The 24,867-nt window shown below is 42.2% G+C and overlaps 1 protein-coding gene across 1 annotated transcript in view; it reads right to left on the bottom strand.

Annotated features, from left to right (window-relative positions):
* LOC118362807 (neurexin-3a) overlaps positions 1 to 24,867 on the bottom strand; it is a gene marked incomplete at its 3' end in the record, with an annotated part of 338,958 nt that overhangs the window by 153,908 nt on the left and 160,183 nt on the right. The window contains exons 11-19 of the mRNA XM_052510632.1: positions 17,980 to 18,183; positions 15,375 to 15,401; positions 12,492 to 12,611; positions 11,992 to 12,112; positions 11,346 to 11,606; positions 9,909 to 10,099; positions 9,217 to 9,390; positions 3,497 to 3,523; positions 608 to 727 (exon numbers count right to left, since the gene is read on the bottom strand). Coding sequence (XP_052366592.1) covers positions 608 to 727; positions 3,497 to 3,523; positions 9,217 to 9,390; positions 9,909 to 10,099; positions 11,346 to 11,606; positions 11,992 to 12,112; positions 12,492 to 12,611; positions 15,375 to 15,401; positions 17,980 to 18,183 — 1,245 coding nt within the window. The remainder of the gene's footprint in view (positions 1 to 607; positions 728 to 3,496; positions 3,524 to 9,216; positions 9,391 to 9,908; positions 10,100 to 11,345; positions 11,607 to 11,991; positions 12,113 to 12,491; positions 12,612 to 15,374; positions 15,402 to 17,979; positions 18,184 to 24,867) is intronic.

Genomic DNA, 24,867 nt, shown 5'->3' with positions numbered 1-24,867 from the left:
CGCTACTTTCTAAGAAGACTTGGGTCTGGATTCAATCAGATTGGATGTTTATGTAACATCTGTTTATAAGGTTACTGCCCACTCGAACACACCTTTTGGGAAAATGGCTATTACGTGTGCTTGTCGGGCATCTTTCTAAGGTCAGGTGACAGGTCAGCTTATGGTCACCTGATAGGTTACCTGACACAGAGGGCATCTTGGGTAGAACTGTTTCCATTAAATAATTCTGATTACTGTGTAAATACTACAATGGTTGATTTGATTGAATTGAGCCCTTTTAGTCAGAATATGAGGGACTGTCTCTAGCACCACTAGTGGCTGTGAAATCTCTGAAAACACCCCAGAAAGGAAAGAAACAGCGATTACCTTTAGACGTCTTCAGAGGATCCTCCAAAATGTGTGTGTGTGTGTGTGTACAGCAGTGGAGGCTGCTAAGGGGAGAGGACGGCTCATAATAATGACTGGAGTGGAGCTAATATCACATTCCAGCCATTATTCTGTGTAGCCATCCCTCCACTGATGTACAGTGTGTGTGTGTGTGTGTGTGTTTAACGTGCATGCGTTTCTGTGCATTTGTGTGTATAGATAGACAATGAACAGCACTCACGATCATTGCACTGAGTGCCGGTGTAGGAGGTCATGGAGCAGTCGCAGGTGTAGTTCTCCCACTGCTGGATACAGACGCCCATGTTGGCACATGAGTCCTCTTGGCAGGTGGTGCTAGGACCTACAGGTGGCAGAGCAGAGCCATGTGATACCCAGGCACAGGTGTGAGCACTAGCCAACAGCTCCCCAACAGGTGCCATGCAGAGGGTGTCAGTGCACATCAGTGGGCCATGCACTAGTCAGGTTAGTATAGGTAACAGTACATTACATTACTTCCAAAGGCATTATAGTACCGTAGAAGTACACCAAACTGAAGAAAAATAAAAACCACACGGCATTCCCTCCAAGTAGGTTTTAGTAAGACTTTTAGTGCACAGACATTGAACAGAGTACTGGACGTGTTTTCAACATGGCTGGTTGATGAGAGAGAACTGGCGGATTCAGACAAACTGACTAGGGTCCCGTTCTCTCATATTGAGTGGCTCTGTAACAGTGCTATTACATGGTAAGTACTACCTGTACACAGGCACTGTCCACAGTGTAGGTACATGTTCTTAAATAGTAGTTACAATGACTATAACAATGTTATTTGATTCTAGTTATATGTGAGGAATTGTTAGTGTATTTGCCAGTCTTTTACATTGTGCAAGCCACAACCTTATTCAATATGTAAATACTGTGGAACAAGATGTAGCTATACACTGTAAATCCATTGTGCCTGTTCATGTCAGCCCCATGTGAATACACAGTTTTAGAGCCACCAGAGGTTAATATGAAGTGCGACCCGGGTGTAAGCTCTCACATTCTCCCTCCTCCCGCTCCTTGCTCTAGCCAAAACCAGTCTAATGTACAGAGACACTGGGGAAGAGTTACCACATGGGAACAACATGGACAGGAAAGAAGATCCGAGATAAGAGACAAAACATTTTATAGCAAAGTGGTGCACATAGCTAGGATATGTGTTTTTGTTATATAAATGTTGGTGTGGAAGTGTCCAGATAAGTCCAGGGCTGTGTTTCATTCCAGAAAGGTGTTCCCCTTCCCCTCTGCCCTCGCCCTTCACGGAACCAAGACAACGGGTCAGACCCTATCCAGTTCTGTCGAAGGGAGTGAGCGAGGGAATATCGGAGGATGCAATCTATGTGGAATGAAAACGCAGCCTAAAGGAGAACTTGAGGCTCACCACCTTCTACAGACTCATCCCATGTTTTTGCACGTTTATTTAAAAGGGAATGCAGTCTCTACTGTGCAGTAGTGCAAAACCAATTCAGTGGGAATCGGGACAATATTCCCACCGGAAACGGAAAACCATGTGAAAAAAAGATAACTGCAAATAAACTGGGTTTAAGTGCAATTTTCTTGTGCAAGACCATAATGAAACAAAAAAAGTAGTAGAAATAGAACAAAATCATAGTAGGCTAAAAGTGCATTTATTGTGTAATGCAAAGTGCAGCGGAACTTAGATTTATGCAAGATAAAATGATTCACTTCATGTTTTTTTTTCTTCTACAGGCACCAAATTAGCTACAGACATCGATTTTTTTTCCAGTAACCTGAAATAAATCTATCCATAAATAGTAGAAATAATACAAGCAAAGTCATAAGTGATGATTGTTAGCATTATGGCAAGTCAGCTCCCCACTTTAAATCTATATTCTATTAATCAACCTGAACACATTCTCAGGGGAAACATATATTAATATTGCTCAGCCGGGTGGGAATAATTTTCTCCCCAAAATACGGCCTAAAACCCCTCGGAGTGGACTTTTTGATATGTATAAATGTCTCTAAAATACCAACAGTCTCCGGCCTGCATTTATTGCATGTAAAAAGCTGCTGCCGCATTCTAATGAAATTAGCTGTCAGACTGTCGGAATCTCAGATTGAATGTAGGCGACCGTTTCTTTAATTAGTGTGCTAATCACACTGGTATATCAGGGAGCATCCACACTCTGGGACTAAAAGCATCTGAGGCAGAAGGGGGATTGTGTGTGTGTGTGTGTGTGTGTGTGTGTGTGTGTGTGTGTGTGTGTGTGTGTGTGTGTGTGTGTGTGTGTGTGTGTGTGTGTGTGTGTGTGTGTGTGTGTACATGCGGGTCTGCTTTTCTGGTGTATACAAGAGTGTGTGTGTGTGTGTGTGTGTGTGTGTGTGTGTGTGTGTGTGTGTGTGTGTGTGTGTGTGTGTGTGTGTGTGCGTGCGTGCGGCGACCCACGGTGCGAGACTTAATGGATTCTTCTATGACGCTGCCCAGACAGGCGGGAACAGCAACGCTCTCCGTCTAACAACATTAGCATAAAACAAGTACACGGCTCGATACAGAAAAACAAGATCTGCAGACATAATTATACAGGCCGGCTAATGTTTTATTTATGCAAAAGCTCTCCATCGCAATCATTAGTCTGTCTCCCTGCCTGCCCGCCTGCCTGTGAAGTGAGGGTACGCCGTAGCACTAGCAACCGCTACCTATTATTCTCCAGAAGTGAACCATTTTATAACAAGCACATAGCCAGCCACAGAGAAGCTTTCAATACCTGGCCATGTTTGCAGTGGATTGTGCTTAAGTGTACACTGTGCAAGGTGACATCATCATATACAGCGGAGAGACTTCTTGCTTTACCACCAACGACATCAGACTTTAAATCAACCAAGACTGCTATTGACTCGACCTAATTGCGCTCTACCTTGAGGCATGCCAAAATGTGGAATCTTGGCAAATTACAATGTTTTTGCTGTTGATTTGTGTAAACAGGAAGTCACCCCGCTGTATATGATGACATCATCTTGCTGAGAGTATCTTTAAGCCAAGGCATTATTCTTTAGTGAGTGGTGACACATAACATTACACACAGCATCTTTGGGCCAAGCTCAGAATGGAATTTGAACCTTCTACCTTGTAGGTCAGCTTTGGTGAAACCAACTTTGTTAGCGAAAAGAACAGAAAGTGAAAAACGATAAAATAAGGTTAGTAGGTGGCCAATGACTGTCGGTTAATAAAGCAAGCGCTTTACTAACATAGACATGCCCTTTAACCTCTCTAAGGAAGGGGTCAGGGGTCAGGGCTACACTACCATGACAACCAAACTATAAGGAGACATGAAACAGATGGGAACAGTACAGAGAAAACATGTAGGTGAAGATGGTTATGGATTGGAGATTTTTGGGCCTATTGAACCACATTGTATATTGTCACATAAACAAATGAAGGCCTATTTGGAAGGGCATTGCACCATCGGATTAGCTACATGTTTACCTGTTTAGTCATTGCACATAATTCAGACACACTTTACTAAAATATTCATATTCAAGTGAAAATGACAACAGGAAATAACAAACAGACATCTGCATGGAAACCTGCAAAGGAATATGACGCAAGCAATATTTTCATTTGACATGAATAAGGTATTTAATCAAACCCAATTAGGATTTTTAAACATTGTGTAGTATACTTAAAAGCATATGGGACCATTGCTGCTCAAGAGTGATGAAAACACAAAGGTTAGTATGCATATGTTTTACAAATGAAGGAATGAGGACAAGACGGTTCAGGGATGATGTGAGTCATAGAAACAACGAAATACAGTTTAACACTAATTTTGTTTACCTTCAGATTGAACTTAAACCCATTGCTGCCGACAGTAATGAATGAGAGCTGCAATGGACAATTAGGTACGAGTGCTCTTCAAGGCCTCGAGTTCTGAGCTTTCAGCTCAGTACCCCAATGGTCGAGGCATTAGCGCCATCTAGTGAGGGTTTGATTCAATTACAATAAACCATGCCTTACATTCGAAGTTCAGGACTATAATGCTCCCCAAATCGATTTGTAACTTTGTTGACTGACCGACTTTGACGTAACATAGCCTACTAAAAGTCCATTGCTGATCCCTGATTAAAACTGCATGACAATGTTATAATTAAACTGTCACATTGTTTTGTGATTAACTGTGAATAGAGGAGCCTTAAAGTAATGAAGCAGATTCGGGCCTATTTGTGTTTGTTCATTTGTAATTGAAGTTGCCTATTTATTCATTGTCAATGCTATCAAGGATCCTTGGGAAGTCCCTAACCATAACACCCTCCTAACCATTAAACTTACCAAAACCTAACCCTTATCTTAGCTATTTCAAATGTAAACTTTAGTGGGGTATGGATGTCCCAAGGCACACGGATAGAACGGACTATTTATTAATGTTCTGATGAAAGCTCACAATCGCATGCGTTCGCAAAAGTGCTCCTTTACACACACATGCAAGTCATCACGTTGCTTATCGTACATAACAACCACTGTTCCGTTTGTAACACTTCGGTCAACTCGCCATGCTTCTGGGTCTTCATGTTGGGCGTTACAGAGACGCCCATCTCATGCATTCCTTTACCTGGACCAAGTTTCCCATAGTGATGGAATTTAGGCTTTTACCAGTGTTTTAATGATGCATCTTTTCAAAAAGACACCGCGCAGAAGAAGAAAAAAACTTCACTAAGAGCCAACTTATGCTTGATCTGAATTGTGTGGTGCAATTTCGAGGCACGCATAGGCCACCTCGTGCGGAGGGGGCTCCATTTGGCCCTCATTGACATGAATGGTTGACGATAGGTGAGTGCGGGAGATCCTGTGTTAACAAACCCACTCCACAGCGGCTCTGCGCTGCTCCACGAAGCGCAATAAGTATGAACGTCTGCAGAGACCATATCACAGTAAATGCTGCACGGCCAATGCAGACGTCAGCTTGACCATGCACCTCCTTTTCAGTGAGTTGTTGGAGCATGGGTAGATACGGATAGTCTCGGGATAAGCTTTCCCCATTCAAACCTACATTATAGGCTACTACTGACGACGGATCAACTCACATTAGGATTACAACCTATAGTAGCAATTATTGAGGAAGGGCATTATAATGCTTAGGCCTACCCTATAATAATGTACTAAAATCATAATTGTGCACATGTTGTCACACAGTATTAAATTGAGGCAAACATTTGACATAGTGGAGCACAGAATTAGCCGAACAGAACCCAATTGACTGAACCATACAGGAACTACATAGCCTAATCGATCGGACTACCCTAAGTTTTTATGCAGTGATCTCGGGTTTTCATTGTAAGCATATTTCTTTTCCTTGTCTTGTTTGTTAACAATAGCAAAGACATTGGCAACCGTGTGGTGAACTTCATTCCAAAGATATCGTCGGCCACAGAGACACAGATAAACAGCTTGATTTTATGTTTAGCAGGGAAGTCTTCTGTGTATAAAGTGATGCAAAAGGGCATCGCATACGACCTCAATCACACCTACTGTACCATTGCACAAAATGGAATGTACGCGTCATCATCTGGACACGTGTGCGACAGAAGTGAAACATTCACCTTAACAGTACGACCCTGCCTCACACAGGAAGCGGCACAGGTCCTAATCCAGGCACTTGTCATCTCCCGTCTGGATTACTGCAACTCGCTGTTGGCTGGGCTCCCTGCCTGTGCCATTAAACCCCTACAACTCATCCAGAACGCCGCAGCCCGTCTGGTGTTCAACCTTCCCAAGTTCTCTCACGTGACCCCGCTCCTCCGCTCTCTCCACTGGCTTCCAGTTGAAGCTCGCATCCGCTACAAGACCATGGTGCTTGCCTACGGAGCTGTGAGGGGAACGGCACCTCAGTACCTCCAGGCTCTGATCAGGCCCTACACCCAAACAAGGGCACTGCGTTCATCCACCTCTGGCCTGCTCGCCTCCCTACCACTGAGGAAGTACAGTTCCCGCTCAGCCCAGTCAAAACTGTTCGCTGCTCTGGCTCCCCAATGGTGGAACACACTCCCTCACGACGCCAGGACAGCAGAGTCAATCACCACCTTCCGGAGACACCTGAAACCCCACCTCTTTAAGGAATACCTAGGATAGGATAAAGTAATCCTTCTCACCCCCCTTAAAAGATTTAGATGCACTATTGTACCGAAATGTAAATCAATGTGAGTGTGATGGAGGCGTTGGCGTTTATGTACACGTGGTCTGGGGCAGTCCGTAAACAGGAACATTTAGTAAGCACAACTTTAGTAAGAATGGTTTTAGGAAACAGCTCGGAGATTTAACAATGCTCCTAGGAAGGTTCTAAGATGAACTTAGCCTTTAAACATGCTTATGGGAAACCGGGCCCATTGAAGCTCCCACGGACTGTTTGGGATAATTCATTCTGATAGTGTGGTTGGTTGTGTATGGACAATGTTAAGTTGTTTTAGTGTCTCAGGTATGCTATAGACCAGGGTTTCCTAACTGGTGGCCAGCAGGCTGTATTTGGCTTGCTGGTGGATTTATTTCCCCCACCCAGGTTTTCTGAGCAAATGTTTTTACGATTAAAAAAAAAAAAATTGTTGGACATAAAACACCAGGAAATCAGCTCCAAGTGATATGAATTTTGGGAATACTTGGGAACAGATTTCCAAAATTCAAATCACTCAGAGCTGATTTCCTGGTGTTTTATGTCCAACAATAAAAAATGAATAAAAAGCAGAATAACATGTGATCGTATACAAATGTAAGCAAGGTTTGAAATGATTGTGTTAAATATTATATCTGTTTGGGCTTTTTGCGGTCAATTTGAAGCCTACAAATTAATTAATGGTAACTATGCCCCCCACCACCATCCGCTGAATAAAATAATTGGTTGCTAGTAATTAGGCTACTTTGGTTCATTTTTGAACTTGAAACTTTTGAACAACAAATTCCTGGACTGTCATTTTTTGGTGTGCTGACAACACTGTTCATAAAATCATACTTTTTTTATCATGCTGCTCCATCTGCTGTTGAACTATGTGCTCCAAAACCCAACTGACTACCCTGCCATTGTTCTTGACAGGAAAGTTCATTACGTGACAATGATTTAGCAAAAGAATAAGTGAAAATACACACACCGATGCAAATATGTGCGCACACATCCTCACAGCCACTCACAGACAAACAAATGACAACAAAGAAGAAATGTCATGGATGTGATACAACGGAAGACCAAATAAACATGATTTATGAGCTTTTATTGCGAAAAATAAATAAACAGATATTTCAAAACACACATCACGGTGTATACTGTGTCTCCCAAAGTAACATTCAGACTTGTAATGAGAGGAAGACTTATGGGGGATATAAATATGGAGTTATAGATATCCTGTACAATAGTCATAATGTTAAAGGTATATTAGGTGTATATACTGCACCATTATGTGGCTCTCTGATACGGTCTTTTCAAAAGAACAACAAAAGAAACAAGAAGAACAAATGCACAACAGATAGATTGAAATACATTTTTTTTTAAAACAAGATGAGAAAACGCTCACACAAAAGAAAAAGGAAAATAAATGTTCAGAAAAACAAAGGGATTCACGGTGCAAAAACTCTTAAGACTCGGGAAACTTGCCCACTGACCAAAAACTATAAACTATAAACCAAAAATGATATTTGAAGAGTAGTCAAAAGAGCATAGAGTATTTGCAGCGACGATTCTTAATCTGAATGAAATGTGATGCTAGTGCAAAAATGTTTCAATAGGCCGTCGGCGGCTCGTTGATATGCATGGAATATTTCAAATAAACGCTAAACAAACTGAAACTTTTGGCATTCTAGTTTTGTGCGCACATTGCATACAAGCTGTTGTATCGTATCTGGGGTTTTCCATATGGCTCCATAGAGATATTACAATTCTTATTCTATTCTCTATAGTTGCATTGTTGCTTGGGCAAGAAGAGCCGATTACATTTCTAATCTGAACATCAGTGCAAACTGTATGTAAATTTGGGTTGTACAGTATAGTGCGTTAAATCAACAAATAGCCAATCGTAGCTATGTATGATAAGGACTTATTGTACAGCACAAAATAGCAATTGATCACATAACACTTACATGCCCACACAATCAAAAGTTTTGTATACAAAACGGACATAATCAACATACCGGTAGCTCCCTGTCCTGTATGTACAGACACCCTTCTACACAAATGTTTTCTTTATGTTTTGTTTTTTTGTCTTTCTGAAACATGACTGTTATCAATCATGACGAGCTCCTAAAACACCGATAAAAAAAGGGAAACATCTCAAAACAACAAAGTCAACAATGGAGCGCTTGGTTGTGTTTGTGCTAATGTGTACTAATGTTACTGTAATGCTGCTTTGAGCTGTGATGATGTGACATCATCATTGTGCGACCAATGTGGCCGATATGAGCTAGGTCTGGTCCTCGAGGTTGAAGTTACCCATCACAACATATCTATAATTTCCTAACTTCAAACCCTGACCATATACATTAGGATGAATTAATACGGACCCTTCACCATTGGTTGGGGTCAACATCTACTGTACCTACTGTAACAATGGCAGTTGGTGGTGGTTGTAAATGTCCAGCCCTGCTCTAACTGAGGGCTGTCTGGGTGGTGAGTGAGGTGACCAGCAGGGTTAGTAGGATGGACGAGGGAGCGTAAGGTACAAGGGAGGTGGAGCTACTGTTGGAGTTAAGGAGGAAGAATGGGCTCCCTGAGCTGTCGTTGACGTTTTTGTTGTTTCTGGGGTTGTAGTTTGGGTTGTAGTTTGAGTTTGAGCTGAAGTCCGAGTCGGACATGGTTTTGAGGGAGGGTGTACCTTCGCATCCTCGCTCAATCTGCCCGCTGCGGAACAGCGCGTCCTGGAGGAGGTCAGGGAGGCGGCCGTTGAGGTCCACAGAGGCCAGGCAGCCTTGGAAGCCATCCCGGGACGCCACCAGCTTGGGCAGGCTACCGTACATACCAGGGCCCAGTCCAGCAATAAACAGGTCACCTGGAGGGAGGAGAAGAGAGGACACCGACATGTACTGACAGAGTCGAGCTTTATCATTAAGTCTTTTATTTTACAGTCCTGGTAATGCTTTATTTTACAGTCCTGGTAATGCTTTATTTTACAGTCCTGGTAATGCTTTATTTTACAGTCCTGGTAATGCTTTATTTTACAGTCCTGGTAATGCTTTATTTTACAGTCCTGGTAATGCTTTATTTTACAGTCCTGGTAATGCTTTATTTTACAGTCCTGGTAATGTTTTATTTTACAATCCTGGTAATGCTTTGTTTTACTGTCCCGTTTAAGCTATTTGCAAATACATTATGTTTTTAAAGAGTGTTTTACGATAAATCATTGTAAAAATTCTACATAAGCAACCAGGGTAGACGTGTGCGACTCAAAACCACAATAGCCCATTGAGCTAAAGCCCAGGCATTAGCTCTGGGACATGGGTATTCAGGTCTCAAGCAAGGTTAGTCATCCCACATGGTTCACTGAACCACCTCTGCTATATACTCTACCTTTCAGGTCAAGGTTTTTGGCTCCATTGACCACCTGGCTGGTTGCCTTGGCGTCCACCTTCAGCGTGTGGATGTTGCTGTTGTCACGGGTGATGACCACGTTGTGCCACTGGTTGTCATGGAGAGCCCGGTCGCTGTTACCCTTGATGACGTTAGGCCCATTGCCAAGGTCAAACACGTAGTGGATGTACCTGAGGGAGGTCAAAAGTCAATCTGGTCACTGAATAGAACACCTGTTTGACCAATAGGAGTGGCGCAGCAGAGGAGATGACTTCTAGGCCTCTGTGAGTGGAGTATGGGAACTACAGGAATATGTCAAAATGGTGACATATAACCACTGCAGTTATACACTACATGGCCAAAAGTATGTGGACACCTTCTCGTCAAACTTCTGGTCCCCCCTTTGCTGCTATAACAGCCTCCACTCTTCTGGGAAGGCTTTCCACTAAATGTTGGAACATTGCTGCGGGGACATTCAGTCACAAGAGCATTAGTGAGGCATCAGGCACTGATGTTGGGAGATTAGGCCTGGCTCGCAGTCTGCGTTCCAATTCATCCCAAAGGTGTTCGATGGAGTTGAGGTCATGGCTCTATGCAGGCCAGTCAAGTTCTTCCACAAGAGGTCGACAAACCATTTCTCTATGGACCTCGCTTTGTGCACCGGGGCATTTCGTGCTGAAACAGGAAATGTCCATCCACAAGTTGTTGCCACAAAGTTGGAAGTACAGAATCGTCTAGAATGTCATTGTATGCTGTGAGGTTAAGATTTCCCGAAGGGGCCTAGCCCGAACCATGAAAAACAGCCCCAGACCATTATTCCTCCACCACCAAAAATAACAGTTGGCACTATGCATGCGGACAGGTTGCGTGCTCCTGGCATCTGCCAAACCCAGATTTGTCCGTTGGACTGCCAGATGGTGAAGCATGATTCATCACTCCAATGGCGGCAAACTTTACACCACTCCAGCCAACGCTTGGCATTGAGCATGGTGATCTACTCGCTTCAGCACTCGGCGGTCCCGTTCTGTGAGCTTGTGTGGCCTACCACTTCACGGCTGAGCCGTTGTTGCTGCGAGACGTTTCCACTTCACAACAACAGCACTGACAATTGACCGGGGCAGCTCTAGCAGGGCAGAAATTTGACTAACTGACTTGTTGGAAAGGTGGCTTCCTATGACGGTGCCATGTTGCAAGCTCTTCAGTACAGCCCATTCTACTGCCAATTTTTCTCTACGGGTGTGGCTGAAATAGCCGAATGCACTAATTTGAAGGGCTGTCCACATACATATGAATTACAGTATTTGTCACTTATTGTGATTATTATTGTTATATGCTACTGTAATACCATCCTTGTGTGCCTTCGTAATTGTGGTGACAAAAACAAACAAAAAGCGTTAATTAACAACAAAGTCTAAGACCAGGTCGGATCCCACTCACCCTTTGACTAGCTCCACAGCGATGAAGTCGTTTCCGTCTCCACTGTTGAACATTATGAATCCGTCCGGGGAGGTGGTTTTGAACTGGAAGAACAGGTGCATAGAGGTGTAGGCCTGCAGGGTGGCCAGGCTCAGGTAGCTGCTCTTGGACTTGAAGGTCACAGGGTCAGCGATGATGGAGCGCATGCCAAACCGGGCGTTTAGCTCGCAGAAGTCGATGTCGCCGTTCTTACAGAGATCAATGTACAGCATCCCGTTGAACCTGGAGTCAATAGATGGGAATAAGGTTCTATTTGAAAAAAAGATATTATCTGATGCATTAAAACAGATAAAGTAAACCACTTTCTTGTCAACTGGAAGAACTTGTCATTCACTAGCGGCAAACGTATCAACAAGATCTGCTGAAGTGAAGCAAAACAAAACAGCCATGTTAACTGGTTCAGATTTGGTTTCACCAAAACTGACACCATATGTCAACCATGTCAACATATCCAATGCGATGGCGTAGTACTCACATTCAGATCTGTTCGCATTGCCTGTAAAGAGCTTGTATCTTGTATACTGCTATGTCTTTCTGGGTGGAGTAACGACGTTCATAACAGTATACGGCAGGAAGTTCATAACAAAGTATATGAGAGAAGAGGAACCTGAGGCTCTGCAGGTGTCCGATGAAGCTAGAGGGGATGGCCGAGACGAAGCGTCTCTCCGTCATGATGCCCGTCTCGATGTTGTGGAACTCAAGACGGGTGTGGTCACCCGCCATCTGGCCTGGAGTAGGGGATGAAGTGAAAAAGAAGAAAAAAGAAAAAAGAAAAAAAGAAAAAACTGTCTGATACTAACACAAAAGGGCTGAATTTAAAGAGGTGGTGAAATTCCGGTACGATACGGGTAAATACAATGTAATAGTACAACTGAATAAGCTCAGCAAGAACACTTCAGACATATCAATAGATGGCAACAGTTTAGTCACCTTTCTCAAATAATTATTTAAAATAAACATTTAAAACCACCGGAAGGACAGTTCACGTTAACGAGCTAATTCTGTCATTCCCCTAAGCCTGAAACTAAATGAGAACACCAGACACATCAACCCACACAAACAGTGGCTGATGAGGAACTTTCTCTCAGACTGTAGCTAGTATAGTACCTTCTGCTACGTCATCGTCCACCGTGAGCTTGTAGGTTTTTCCCCGGCGGACCACGCGCACCGTATGCCACTCATTATCATTGAGTTTTTGCCCAGCATACAGGGTCTCGGGTCCCTTGCCTGAGAACGATGGTTGGTCACAAAGTTAAAGTTGTCCTGCCTCCCCAACCAAACCTTTGCTTTCCAGTTTCCAATAGGGGCTGTCATATTGGGCCTTTTCCAATAGAAGGAGGTGATATAATGGTCTTATTTGTAACGACTCAAAAGGAGCAGGTGTAATACAAGGCATATATTGGGGATGATGACAGCAGAGCACCTTGAGCATGTCAAGTTGATTTGTATTCTGATTCATTGTCAATTGGGATCATTTTGGCATTTTCACTTTGTTCACTTTTCAAATTACACGTGTACTGGGTGTTACTGTGGAAAACAAAGGTTAGGTTATTTTGGTAAAAAGCAACAACGAATACATTTTTCTACAACAATATTTCTTAAATTGTGATTGCACACTGGAATAGCACCTTCACTGCGGAAACGTACGACTTTAAATATGTACTCAGCAGAAAAACCACTGCAGTCAATGTAACAATTACACAGCTTTTACTCATCATAGGGTCTGGAAATACCTTCCAAATACTTTCAAAATCTGTTATTAATAGATGAATACTACGTAGTTCAAAGAGGACTGTAGTGTTACCTACACGTACACTAGGTTATTACTGTATCTTTCACAGCCAAGTAACGCCCCCGAGCTGATCGCTTGAACTTCAGCTTGGTTTAGCCAGAATCCCTCTAAGCACCAGTAAAGCCCAGTGATCTAGACAGTCTACTGCACTACCGTGTGTGTGTGTGTGTGTGTGTGTGTGTGTGTGTGTGTGTGTGTGTGTGTGTGTGTGTGTGTGTGTGTGTGTGTGTGTGTGTGTGTGTGTGTGTGTGTGTGTGTGTGTGTGTGTGTGTGTGTGTGTGTGTGTGTGTGTGTGTGTGTGCGCGCGTGTCTGACAGTACTTTTCTGGCCTTTGTAACGGCAGGAGATACAGGAGTTTCAGCAGGAGCGATATTCTCCGGGACACTTCTGTGTGTTCTCACCCTGTCATGGGTGTGCTGTTGATTTACAACAGCCGACACAAACAGAGTCTGGCAGACACAACCACATGAGCTCAGAACCCCTGGAGGGATGCTGCATTGATTTGGACAGTTTCATGTTTCCTTGCGCTGTCATTTTGGGAGTGTTAACATCTTGACTTTTAGTTTTGAAGGTGGCGGTTATTGGGCCCAGTAATGTCATCGCATCATTTCGGGTAATGCTCGTAATGTTACTCATAACTAAGATGTACTGTACCGCTATTTTATAACTAAGACTATTAGCTCTTAAATCACAAAATAGGCCTCATTTTACACAATATTACAAAGGGGGTAAAAATATAAGTGGTTGGAAATGTACTGTGGGTTTATTTCTGAGACCATCTTGATTTTCTTTTCCAGGTAGGCTACCCAGCAGAAGACATTATGTCAAATCTGGATTCCACTCTTTGTCCTGAAATGCCACAGCAATTTACTGCAGCAATTAGCATCAGACATTATAGGAGCCGAATGTACAATAACAGTAATCATATCTGTCACTCACACACACAAGCATGCACACAGGGACGCGTGGACACACACGCACGCAGGAACACGTGCACACACACACATACATACACACTGAACGCGTCTCTTACATAAAACACTGCAGTCCTCACATACTCTTAGCCTGCTGAGAGCTTTGAAACTAATGTGCAGCACTTAAAATGTACTTTTCATTCTAGTGTCTGACAATTTAAAAAGACAGACAGACAGACAGACAGACAGACAGACAGACAGACAGACAGACAGACAGACAGACAGACAGACAGACAGACAGACAGACAGACAGACAGACAGACAGACAGACAGACAGACAGACATACAGTACTGTACACTAAAGGTTTCCGAGCCCTATTCATGAGTAAAAGCAGTTAATGTTGACCTTCTCCCCAACAGTATGGACACTTAATATACCTGAGTGTATTATAGTGTCGTACTAAAGCTCTGACTTAGAGACACACGTTTAGAAGCAAACAGAGCTAACCAATTTGATACATTAAAAGAAATCGTACAGTATCATGACACTGATATAATCATAATAAAACCATTAACTAATTTGTCGCATTTGACTTGAAGAGGACCTACACTATATGAATAGTATAACATCTTTACATATATATATGTTTATCATTTTGTATATTCAAGTTACTTATTCTACAACAAATATATATTGTAGTAGAATAAGTCTATGTATTCTACGTTGTCCACCTACGATGAAGCTCTTTCATGTAAGAATTTTCAAATGTTTAGTTATGTAACAAGTGGTGATTTATTAATCTCAACTTCGTGCTGAAAACCAAAACGCTAAACATTGTATCTGCCATATATGATTTTTGAAAAGGGTTATATAATTATCCATCTCTAAAAAGGGAGTTATATTGCAGCCAAAAAAAACGCAAAATCAAACCTTCATTACAGTAGAACTTCCTATATACTGTAACTAAAATACATTCATGCGGGGGAAAAGAAATTCAGTCACAGGACATTATAACATGAAATGTTCTTATTTAAGACAATATGGCCTTACATAAAACTAAAACCTAAGAGATTAACAAATCACCACCCTGACTGTCTGTTTCCAGTTTGAGTGTTTCTGTTGTCCGTGATCTATTGATGGTCTGACCAGTTGAACTGACAGACACACCCCTTCTCCAACCAACACCACAGGGATAAGAGAAAGACACACTTAAAATAACACATTCCTTTAAACAGCAGAGTATCATAATACAAGAGCAAAATGAAACTTGAGTGTTAACTTACTGGAAGTACAGTTTATCCTGATACAGTCTAGATGGGGAAGAATAAATGACAGATGAAATTGCATCCTTCAAGGTTATAGCTGCAGACATCCAAAAACAAGAATTCCACCCTTCCGGGGACGTCCACATGCAGAGAGGCGGCCATTTTGTAGGGGGGAGGTGGGGGGGGTCCTATATAGACTTTCAGGTGCTAGACTGTTAGCTTAGATTACAAATGGCTGGCTTGAATTCTACAAGTGTGACTGCAATTGCAATATGATTGTAATAACTGGTAATGTATCAATAAGTATGAGGTAGAATGAATATATTCACAAATGTCAAATCTTTGGTCCATATACAATAGTTATGGCTGACATGGGGATTAGTTGGGTGTTGTATGGTAAAATGTACATAGCGCTTTTGCAGCACTTGTTTAAGTTATGAAATTAACTTAGTTTTGTGACCACCGCTATAACACTTAGATTATACACATATGGGAAAACGTAATTTATTTAAAGCTGCATAACAAGGACACTGGTTGTCAACATTTTAAAAATGGCCGCTTTTATTTTACCAACCACATAGATTCTCCAACCCAGCATAAACTTCCATTTTGGAATAGTTATCATTTTGATTTTAAACACAAAGTCTCCAGCTCCGAAGCCTTCACACCAACTTGTTGACTAAACAGGCAATTAAAATCATATATCTGATATTAGCAAGAAGGTGGTGTTAGCTATTCATATTGGAGCCACAGATCTTTGAAACAGTGCAATGCTATTCTACTTGACAGTTGAATAAACTTAAATATTTAAACAAGTGTTACAACACTTATTATTTTGGAGCAATATTTCCAAGATTTTCAATTTAAAAAAGCGAATGGACTAGTGAAAGATAATTGACTAGTTCCTTCGCTGACAACAAATTCCTACCTGTTATAGGCCTACAGGTTTTTGTGACGGCCATTTTGAGTCGGCCTATGGGATCCTGCAAGGGACATTCTGGGTTGGTCACCATGTGGCTGGTGGGTTCATGTGTCGTCAACCGCAACAGAAAAGTGGGAGCGAACAGCCGCGATCCAATCAGCACCAGCACCATGCAGAGGCATAAGACCCTCATATCTAACAGTACAGCACAGAGACTGTGTTGCTCAGTTGGTAGAGCATGGCGCTTACAAGGGGTGTGGGTTCGATTCCCACTGGGGTCACCCATACGTAAAATGTATGCACACGTGACAGTAAGTCGCTTTGGATTAAAAAAAAACATCTTCTAAAATGCGTAAATATTATACACAATGTAGGTTGTTTCTATGAAACAATGTAAAATATGGGTTTAGATAAACATATCAAGGATATGTATCTCTTTAACATTTAAATGTGGATATGTGATGCTTGTTATTGATATTGTATTTGATACAAAAAGTGAATTGTGTAGGGTAGTTTTGTGTAGCCAATTTTTGTAGTTGCAATGCAGTTTCTTCTTAATAAAATACTTTGATGACTAAAGTAATATTTAGTGTGCATAATATAGTCTATCAATTGCTACTGTGGGTACTATAATAACGAAGCACACTACAAACTATTATGACAAATATCCAGCTTTTATTAATGCTTTAATCAACGTTAAAGACAAATAGTGTGTAAATATAGGTTATGTATACTAGTGCTTCTTTCCTTTTTGCAACACAGTGGTGTGTTTGTAAAAAAAAAAGAGAGAAGGAAGGTTGCCTGGGGGGCAGCCAGCTGCAGGTTTGGCTGGGCTCTGTTCTCGGGCTGTTCGCCTGACGGGCCGCAGGCTTAAGGCCTTTGAAGGGGTGAATACCATCTTTTGACAAAGCATGATGGGAAAATGGAGTTGATAGCTAGATGTACATAGAGAGCGTATATAGTATGTGTACACCATAAACAAATAGAAGGAGAACAAACCCAAAATCAAAAGCCAAGAATTCTCAACTTGAAGACAAGAAGATGATGTTAGTTGAAAATGTAAAGTTGAGATTTTTTTCTTTCTCAATTTCCTGTAGATGATGAACTGAGAATCAGTTGGAGTAAGTCACCTCTTAGAAAGTCACAGCACTGCACAATGCTTATAAAGATATATTTGATATACTATACTATAATAACAATAGTGTGCAAATCAGCCATAGTGTCATATTCAAAAATAGTGCGCTATTCAGACTTTAAATGAACATTTAAGATATACTTTATAATTAATTATATCTACTGGTGCTGTGACTGTCTCAAAATGACAATGGCTATGGTTTATCTGTTCAAAAGATGGGCCAGACAGCATATTTATCAATGACAAGAACTTTCAGAATGAAATAGCTTAAATAAAGCCCCAAAAGTCTAGTTAAAAAGTATAGTAATTTCTATAAAGAGTGTTAATCAATCTATATCTAATGACACATATCACAATAAAGTCCATGCAAATAAAAGTATAAATATATTTTTGGAATCATTACTCCTTACATTATTGCGATCCTTTACTCTAAGAACCAAACCAAACTACGAGTTTAAATAAGAAAGTTAAATAATAATGATGGAGGGATAGAGACATTGAACGAAGAGAGAAAGAGAGTGCCACATTTTTTAACACGTGGCGTAGTCTGTAATGTCATACGATACCTAGGTTGACCGTGAGCTTGACCCGGCCCCCGTCCAGCTCTAGACGCAGCGTGTCGGCCGAGTCCCGTGAGGTGGTGGCCATGAGCAGGCCGTAGGCCCGCTGGGACATGAAACGTAGAGACACGTCCTCAGCCTCTGTGTGCATCACCTGGGGCATCACCACCTTCATGTACATACTGCCGTCATAACTCAAGATGGATGCCTCTGCCAGGGGGAGATGGAAGAGGGGAGAAAGAGAGAGAAAGAGCGAGAGAGAGAGAGCGAGAGAGAGCGAGAGAGAGCGAGAGAGAGAGAGAGAGAGAGAGATACATTTGTTAGTCACAACATCTGCTGTCACACATCTTGTTTAGGTGGAGAAATCTAAATCATAACTTCATTTTCAGCACACGTGCATGCTCACACACAGACACACACACACACACATGCTCCCCATGCTATTGTCAGTTGCTGGTTTTCCATCACCGCTCTCTTCAGGTGAGCCTCTGTATTTTTTCACTTTCACACACATTTATCTGCCATAACAAATGTTAAATACATACTGTACCTACAGCATGCTGTGGACTCCCCTATAGCGTATCCAACTGTATTCGTTTACACACAGATGATGGCTGAGGTACAAGGGAAGGGTTCAAGATGGAATACACACATACACTCTTATACCTCACAGCCCGCTCCTGTCTCACAGTAGAGATGAGAGGGGGAGAGCGTTGTATGAAAATGCGTTAAATCGGCCATGAAATAGCTACTCTGGCAGAGCCGGGTTTAAAGCAGAGAGGAAGAACACGAGGGGGAAACAAAAGGAGACAGACTGTGCTACCCTACATCTGCTGGAATCTGTATCCACTGATATTACAAGCCTACTCTGCTCGCTCTCCTCCTCTCTCTCTCTTGCTCTCCATTTCTCTCTCCATTTCTTGCTTCCCGGCATCCAGCCAGTAGACACAAACACTCTTTTAGTCCTCACAGCTGTGAAGACTCCATCCGGAAAATACACACACACACCCTCCTTTGACGCAGAAGCAAAGAAATTGCTGACAAACTCTGCAATTACATCCCAATCAATATGCTATTATGTACGATTAGATGCTTATCTCCCTCCTCCCCTCCAAGCTTCTGCCAAGGCCTAATATATACCCAGCATAACAGGTATAGGCTGGCCGAGGACAGGGGGAACACCTCTGGGTACAATGAAGCCAGAACCAGGAAGAGAGAGGAGAAGAGGGAGGAGAGAGAGAAAGTGGGGATAAGAGAGGGTGAAAGATAGAGGAAGATGTAGTGAAACGGAGAGAGAAGGAAAGAAGTAAGGTGGATAGTGAGAAAGAGAGGGTGATAAAGACAGAGAGAGAGATGGAACACCTCCAGACAGAATGTCTATGGTTGAGTGTGAGGTGTGAAGAGAGATCAGGAAGGTTTAATATCCCAGTAAGTGACTGTCAGGCTGATACTAACTGACAGAGCGACAGAGCCCTGAGGGACAGACAGACAGACATGTCACTATAGTGTGTTCACATAGACGTGGTGGCAGGTTGTCTTCCGCTGGCAAGCCACAAACAATAGTCAGGGATTAGTCCCTTCAATTTAATCTTTTAATTTATCACAACTAGGCCGGTATTCAGAAAGCATCTCAGAATAGGAATGCTGATCTAGGATCAGTTTTGCCTTTTAAAACATAATAAATAAAAGGGAAGGGCCTGATCCTGGATCAGCACCCCCGACTGAGATTCTTTGTGAAAAGGGGCCATAATCTTGGCTTAAACAAATGGTTAAAACATCTATTTAATATGAAGGAAAGGATGTAGTGTAGGGAGAGGATGTGATTGGAGAGCATGGACAACGGAAACTCTTCGACTACAATATTCTACTATAGCTAGCATAATGTTTTGTTATTCTGCTTTTCTCTGTTCACAGTTACTGTCCATGTTACATCCTGAATATTATAGTCCCATTAAATGAACCATAATAAACATCATGAACACAAAGCGTATCCAATCCCGCGGCTGACTGAAAGTGTTCATTATAACGCCAGTAATGAGGTGACAAAGCTGCCCTACCGCCAGGAATTTGGGCACTTTAATCAACAAAGAGCTTTAATTGACATTCCATCTGACCTATCGATGATGAGGTAGACCAGGATGGAATACTTAATCAGGAAGTTGGAGAATGGATCTGAGGATGTGATTGGGTGACTTTTAAGTCAAATGAGTAGGTGTGTATGAACATTTGACTGGTACTGTATGTGTTTGTGTGTTTTGTTTTGTGAGCGTGTCATTGTGAGTCAGCCTCTCCGAGATATGTATTCAGATGACCTGCTCTGTTTAAAGGACACTGCCTCCACCGTGCTCTCCAGTAATGAAAAAGCTTGGCATGCATTAAGAGCCAATCAATGTTCATTATACTGTCAGTCCCCAACAGATAAAGAGCTGCTATCTCCCAATGACAAAGGCATGGCACTGACGCCATGACGACTACACTCCTCTGTTCCCACTGACTACACTGTCCTGTCGACCGCTTGTGTGTGTGTGTGTGTGTGTGTGTGTGCATGTGAGTGTGCGTGCAGTGACAAAAGCTTTGAACAGAGTGTACTAGCACGTAAACCATCTCAGTTTGATCTTCTATAACCACGGAGAGAATAGGACAGGAGTATCCACACCCTGCACTGTGCTCTGTTTGTTATGACACCTGCTGAGGACACATAACACCTCTGTTTCCTTGTCTGAGTTATGCTTGTACACTGCATTGGGTTCCTTGTCCTTGCTTTGACACCTCAACAGGACCTGGTAAACACTTGTTTCCCCTGGCTCAGCCAGGGTACTTATTCTGCTTTGATTCTCTATTACCTTTGTCCTTGGTTTGATTCTTTATTACACTCTTTATCCTTGCTTGGTTTGAAATGGAGGTGGGAGTGAGATGTGTGGAGAGTTTTTGACATTGACAAAAGCATACCAACTGTGATTTCACCATGTTCCTCCTCCTCCTCCCCCTCCTGATAGTGAAGCAAACAGCTGAGTGAATCTCAGATGTCCCCTTCAGCTCTGCTGAACCACACTGCATTTTTCAATTCCACACATACGCACCTGCACAAATGTACACACAAACTGTGTAAGCCTGTGTGTGCCTGTGTGTGTGTGTGTGTGTATCTGCGTGCGATTGTGTGTGCTTGTGCATTGGCGCTTGCATGCGCGCCTGTGTGTATATGCACGCCAGTGTGTGTGTGTGCATATGCGTGTGTTCGTCTGAGAGTGTGAAAGTGAATCAGTAACTCGGCGCAGCTCATTGTAATTGCTGATGAAGAAGATGAGAAGGAGGGGAAGGCTGACTGATTTTAAAGTCAGCTCCACTTTGCATAATTACCACACAAATTACACAGGAAAGAGAAGGTGCCATTAGGATGAAAGATTGGAGGATTTCACTTGAAAAGGGAAGAGTTTTGCTGCAATCTACTAGCAGATGTGAATACAGCCGAGGAGTAGCATGAGGTTGATCTAACAGGTGTGCTCATCTAACATTTATCTAGCAAAACAAACACACGCACGCACAGGAACACACGCACACGCATATACACGTACACACACGTGTGCGCACATAAACACACACAGACTATACAGTGCCTGTAACTGTTCTCCTGTTCTCCTCTAGTCTAACCTCTAAGGGAATCTAGCTGGAGCGCCTTCCCTTAGTGTCAGCTTTTCCAAGCAACAGAGAAACGCCTCAGCTATTTCAAGGCCCCAGTCCTGAGTGCCCGCCAGTGAATTAACGGAGATGAAATAAGAACAAACCAGCCCCCCCCCCACCCCCCCGACACACACACAGCAATAAATAAGACACATTTAGAGAACAGACATAGTTCCAAACCACTGCAGAGGCAGTCATAAGAGACAAATGTCTCACTAATTGTTTTTATGAAATGGAACTGCATTCATCCATATTCAATTGCCTTGGAATCAGAGTCTGATTTGAAGTCTTCTACCATGATACACATTCTCACCACGATATCGCGATAAACATTCTCTCAGTCATTGTACCATTGTATCCCCCTCAGTTGATGTCAACCCGTGGTGATTATTTGTGGCGCAGCGCCCACAGAGAACCAAATATGATAAATGGACCCATAATGCGTAGAGACGTTACATGCCCTCAAAATGTCCTCTGAGTCTCTCAGCTGTGCGGTGGAGAGAGACTGTGGTTCTCACAAACAACCACATGGTTGCAGCAGAGTCCACAGTCACAAGACTACACTGCAGTCTGAAGGGGGAGAGAAAAGTCAGAGAATGAGTGAGTGAGTGAGTGAGTGAGTGAGTGAGTGAGTGAGTGAGTGAGTGAGTGAGTGAGTGAGTGAGTGAAGCAAATAAAAGTAAGAGAGATGTTCATGCATCCAGAGAAAGTTAAAAACGACTATCAATCTAGTCATGGTTTGTAGGTCCACTAGAACATGCTGGCTGTTTTGGATGACCCATTTGCTAGGTTGCAGGCATTGGGTCACTTAGTTGGGTAGTTTTCTTTAAAAAGAGGGTTGTTAATGCTGGGTTATTTATTTATAGGGGACAATGCACATTAATCAGCATCAATATTACTGTAATGCAACATCCACTTAAATGTGCCGGAGGTAACCAAAAGCTCATTTTCACCGGGGGGTTTCAGGGTAGGTAATGGCCTTTACACAGCCACTATACAAATACTCACTAAAACAATACAAAATACAAATACATTACATCCAATAATATATCATTCTAACTACACCATCATCAACTGCCATCTTACATACGAGGAACCACAGATAACTCGTGTACAGGGTTGGATAGATTTGAGCCATGTTTTCAATTTCATTTGAAAAGTACAATAATCGGTGCAGCTTCTCAAGTCCATGGGTACTGCATTCCAGTATATTGTAGCTCTAACAGAGAAGGCAGATTGACTGGATTCACTGTGTTGAAGAGGGACAACACAATTCCCTCTAGTTACTGCCCTATTTTCCTGGAGCCGCCTTCCTTGAGCTTGGTATGCCGGCATAGGGGTGGAGGGGTAAGACCATTCAGGATCTTTAAAACAAGGCTTGCATCTACATTCTGCTTGAAACAATCCAGACTAAATAAAATATGTATGTAAATTATATGACAATGGTGGTAACTTTAATAACATTAAAATAAATATATTGTGTTTGTTTGTAGAGTGATTCAATTGGTTTCAGAATAGTAGCTCCTGCTTGTGACCAGCATGTGAGGCAATATCTCACATGTGAGAAGATCATAGCCTGCATATATAGTTTGGCGGCCTCCAGAGGAAGGAAAGGTCTGACAAACCTACATTTGTATAATACGCACTTTCTTCTTCACATATTTCTTAAATGTCAAGTTGGAGTCCAAAATGACACCGAGATACCTGAAGTTAGACACAACTTTCAGATTCTCCCCATTAACAAGAACAGCTTGTTGAGAAGAATCAATGGATTTCTTAGAGAAGTACATACAAACCGGCTTGTCAATATTTAAATGCAGGCAAGAATTAGTCATCCATTTAGTAACATGTACCATAGTTTTCAATTAACTTGTTTAACAACTAGTTGTCTATTTTTTGAGGGTACATACAGAACTGTACCATCTGCAGACATCTGCATGTTAACTTGCGGGCAAGCAAGTGGGAGATCATTTATAAAGATGGTAAACAGAAGGGGGCCTAATATAGACCCTTGTGGGACCCCAATGTTATAATAAAGAGAGTCCGACTAAGTGTCCCCCAAACAAACCCTGCGTTTGTCAGATAGGAATACCTCCAACTAATAACTTCAGTGGACACATTAAGGGATAGGAGGAATGCAGCAGACTTCCAAGCATTGGGGAAGGGTTGTGGAAATATGACCAAGTGGGTGGTTTAATTATCCCGCCAAATGCAGAAGATCAAAGTGATCCAGCAAGGTCATGAATTAGGATTGTTGCAACTGTAGCAAGTCCACAAGACAGTGCAGCCAGCGCTGAGTGAAATTACTTTTCAACGGACAAATGGGCAAGGTGTTGTGGCTGACCAAAAACTGTGAATAAAATGCTGCCTAACATTACTAATGATCCATTCGGGTTAAAAAGACATAGTATGTAATTATGATAGCTATCTCAGTCATTGACAATTTTAGACAATGTTAGCTAGCATGCTAGCAAGTAAACAACCACATGCATGCTAGCTAGCAAACTAGTTTCCTGTGCTGTGTGTTTGCAAAAATGTAAAGTTTTTGTTGAAGTTTTGCTAGCTAGCTAGCTATATCAGTGCCTGTAGCTAGAATGCTTATTTTCTGTAAGCCTAACGTTAACTTTACTGTGTGGTGCGATGACTTTCATGTCAGGTAGCTAGCTAACTAGATAACTTAGCTTAGCTTGCTAGCTCAAACTAGGTTTCTCAACCGGTTTGGCTAGCTAGACCAGATTTTACTAAGCTAGGCTTATTCCCTGTTTGTAGCTAGTTGGCAAGCTTATAACTCAAACTTTTATTGTGGTTCAGAAACTGTAGATATGTTTTCTAGCCTAATAGTTTCTATGACATAAAGGAATGTCTCAATTGTTCATCCAAGTTTAGACTAAAGTTATCCATTTTGACTCTACACTTAAACTGTGTTAATGTTATGTCTTCGTCCCTCAGATACGAGAGGTTGCATGGCCCGAAGAGTAATTTGCCCACCACCAGTGTACTGAGTGCAGGTAGCTACATATTGAAATGAAAGTAGTCTGAAATGTTCATCCACGTTTATCAATTTTGTCTGTCCTGTAAAACCTTTATGTTCTTGTCCCTCAGATACTAAAGATAACATGGTCCTGAGAGTGTTTCTCCCACAACCAGCGTAGAGAGTTGGAAAGAAGACTGCCAGCCCAAGCATTGACGAGGGCAGAAAGTCATATTGTAGCATTA

The sequence above is a fragment of the Oncorhynchus keta genome, unplaced genomic scaffold, assembly GCF_023373465.1.
Source record: "Oncorhynchus keta strain PuntledgeMale-10-30-2019 unplaced genomic scaffold, Oket_V2 Un_contig_5916_pilon_pilon, whole genome shotgun sequence".
Taxonomy (NCBI): Eukaryota; Metazoa; Chordata; class Actinopteri; order Salmoniformes; family Salmonidae; genus Oncorhynchus; species Oncorhynchus keta.
This window is presented reverse-complemented; position numbering and strand designations above follow the sequence as displayed.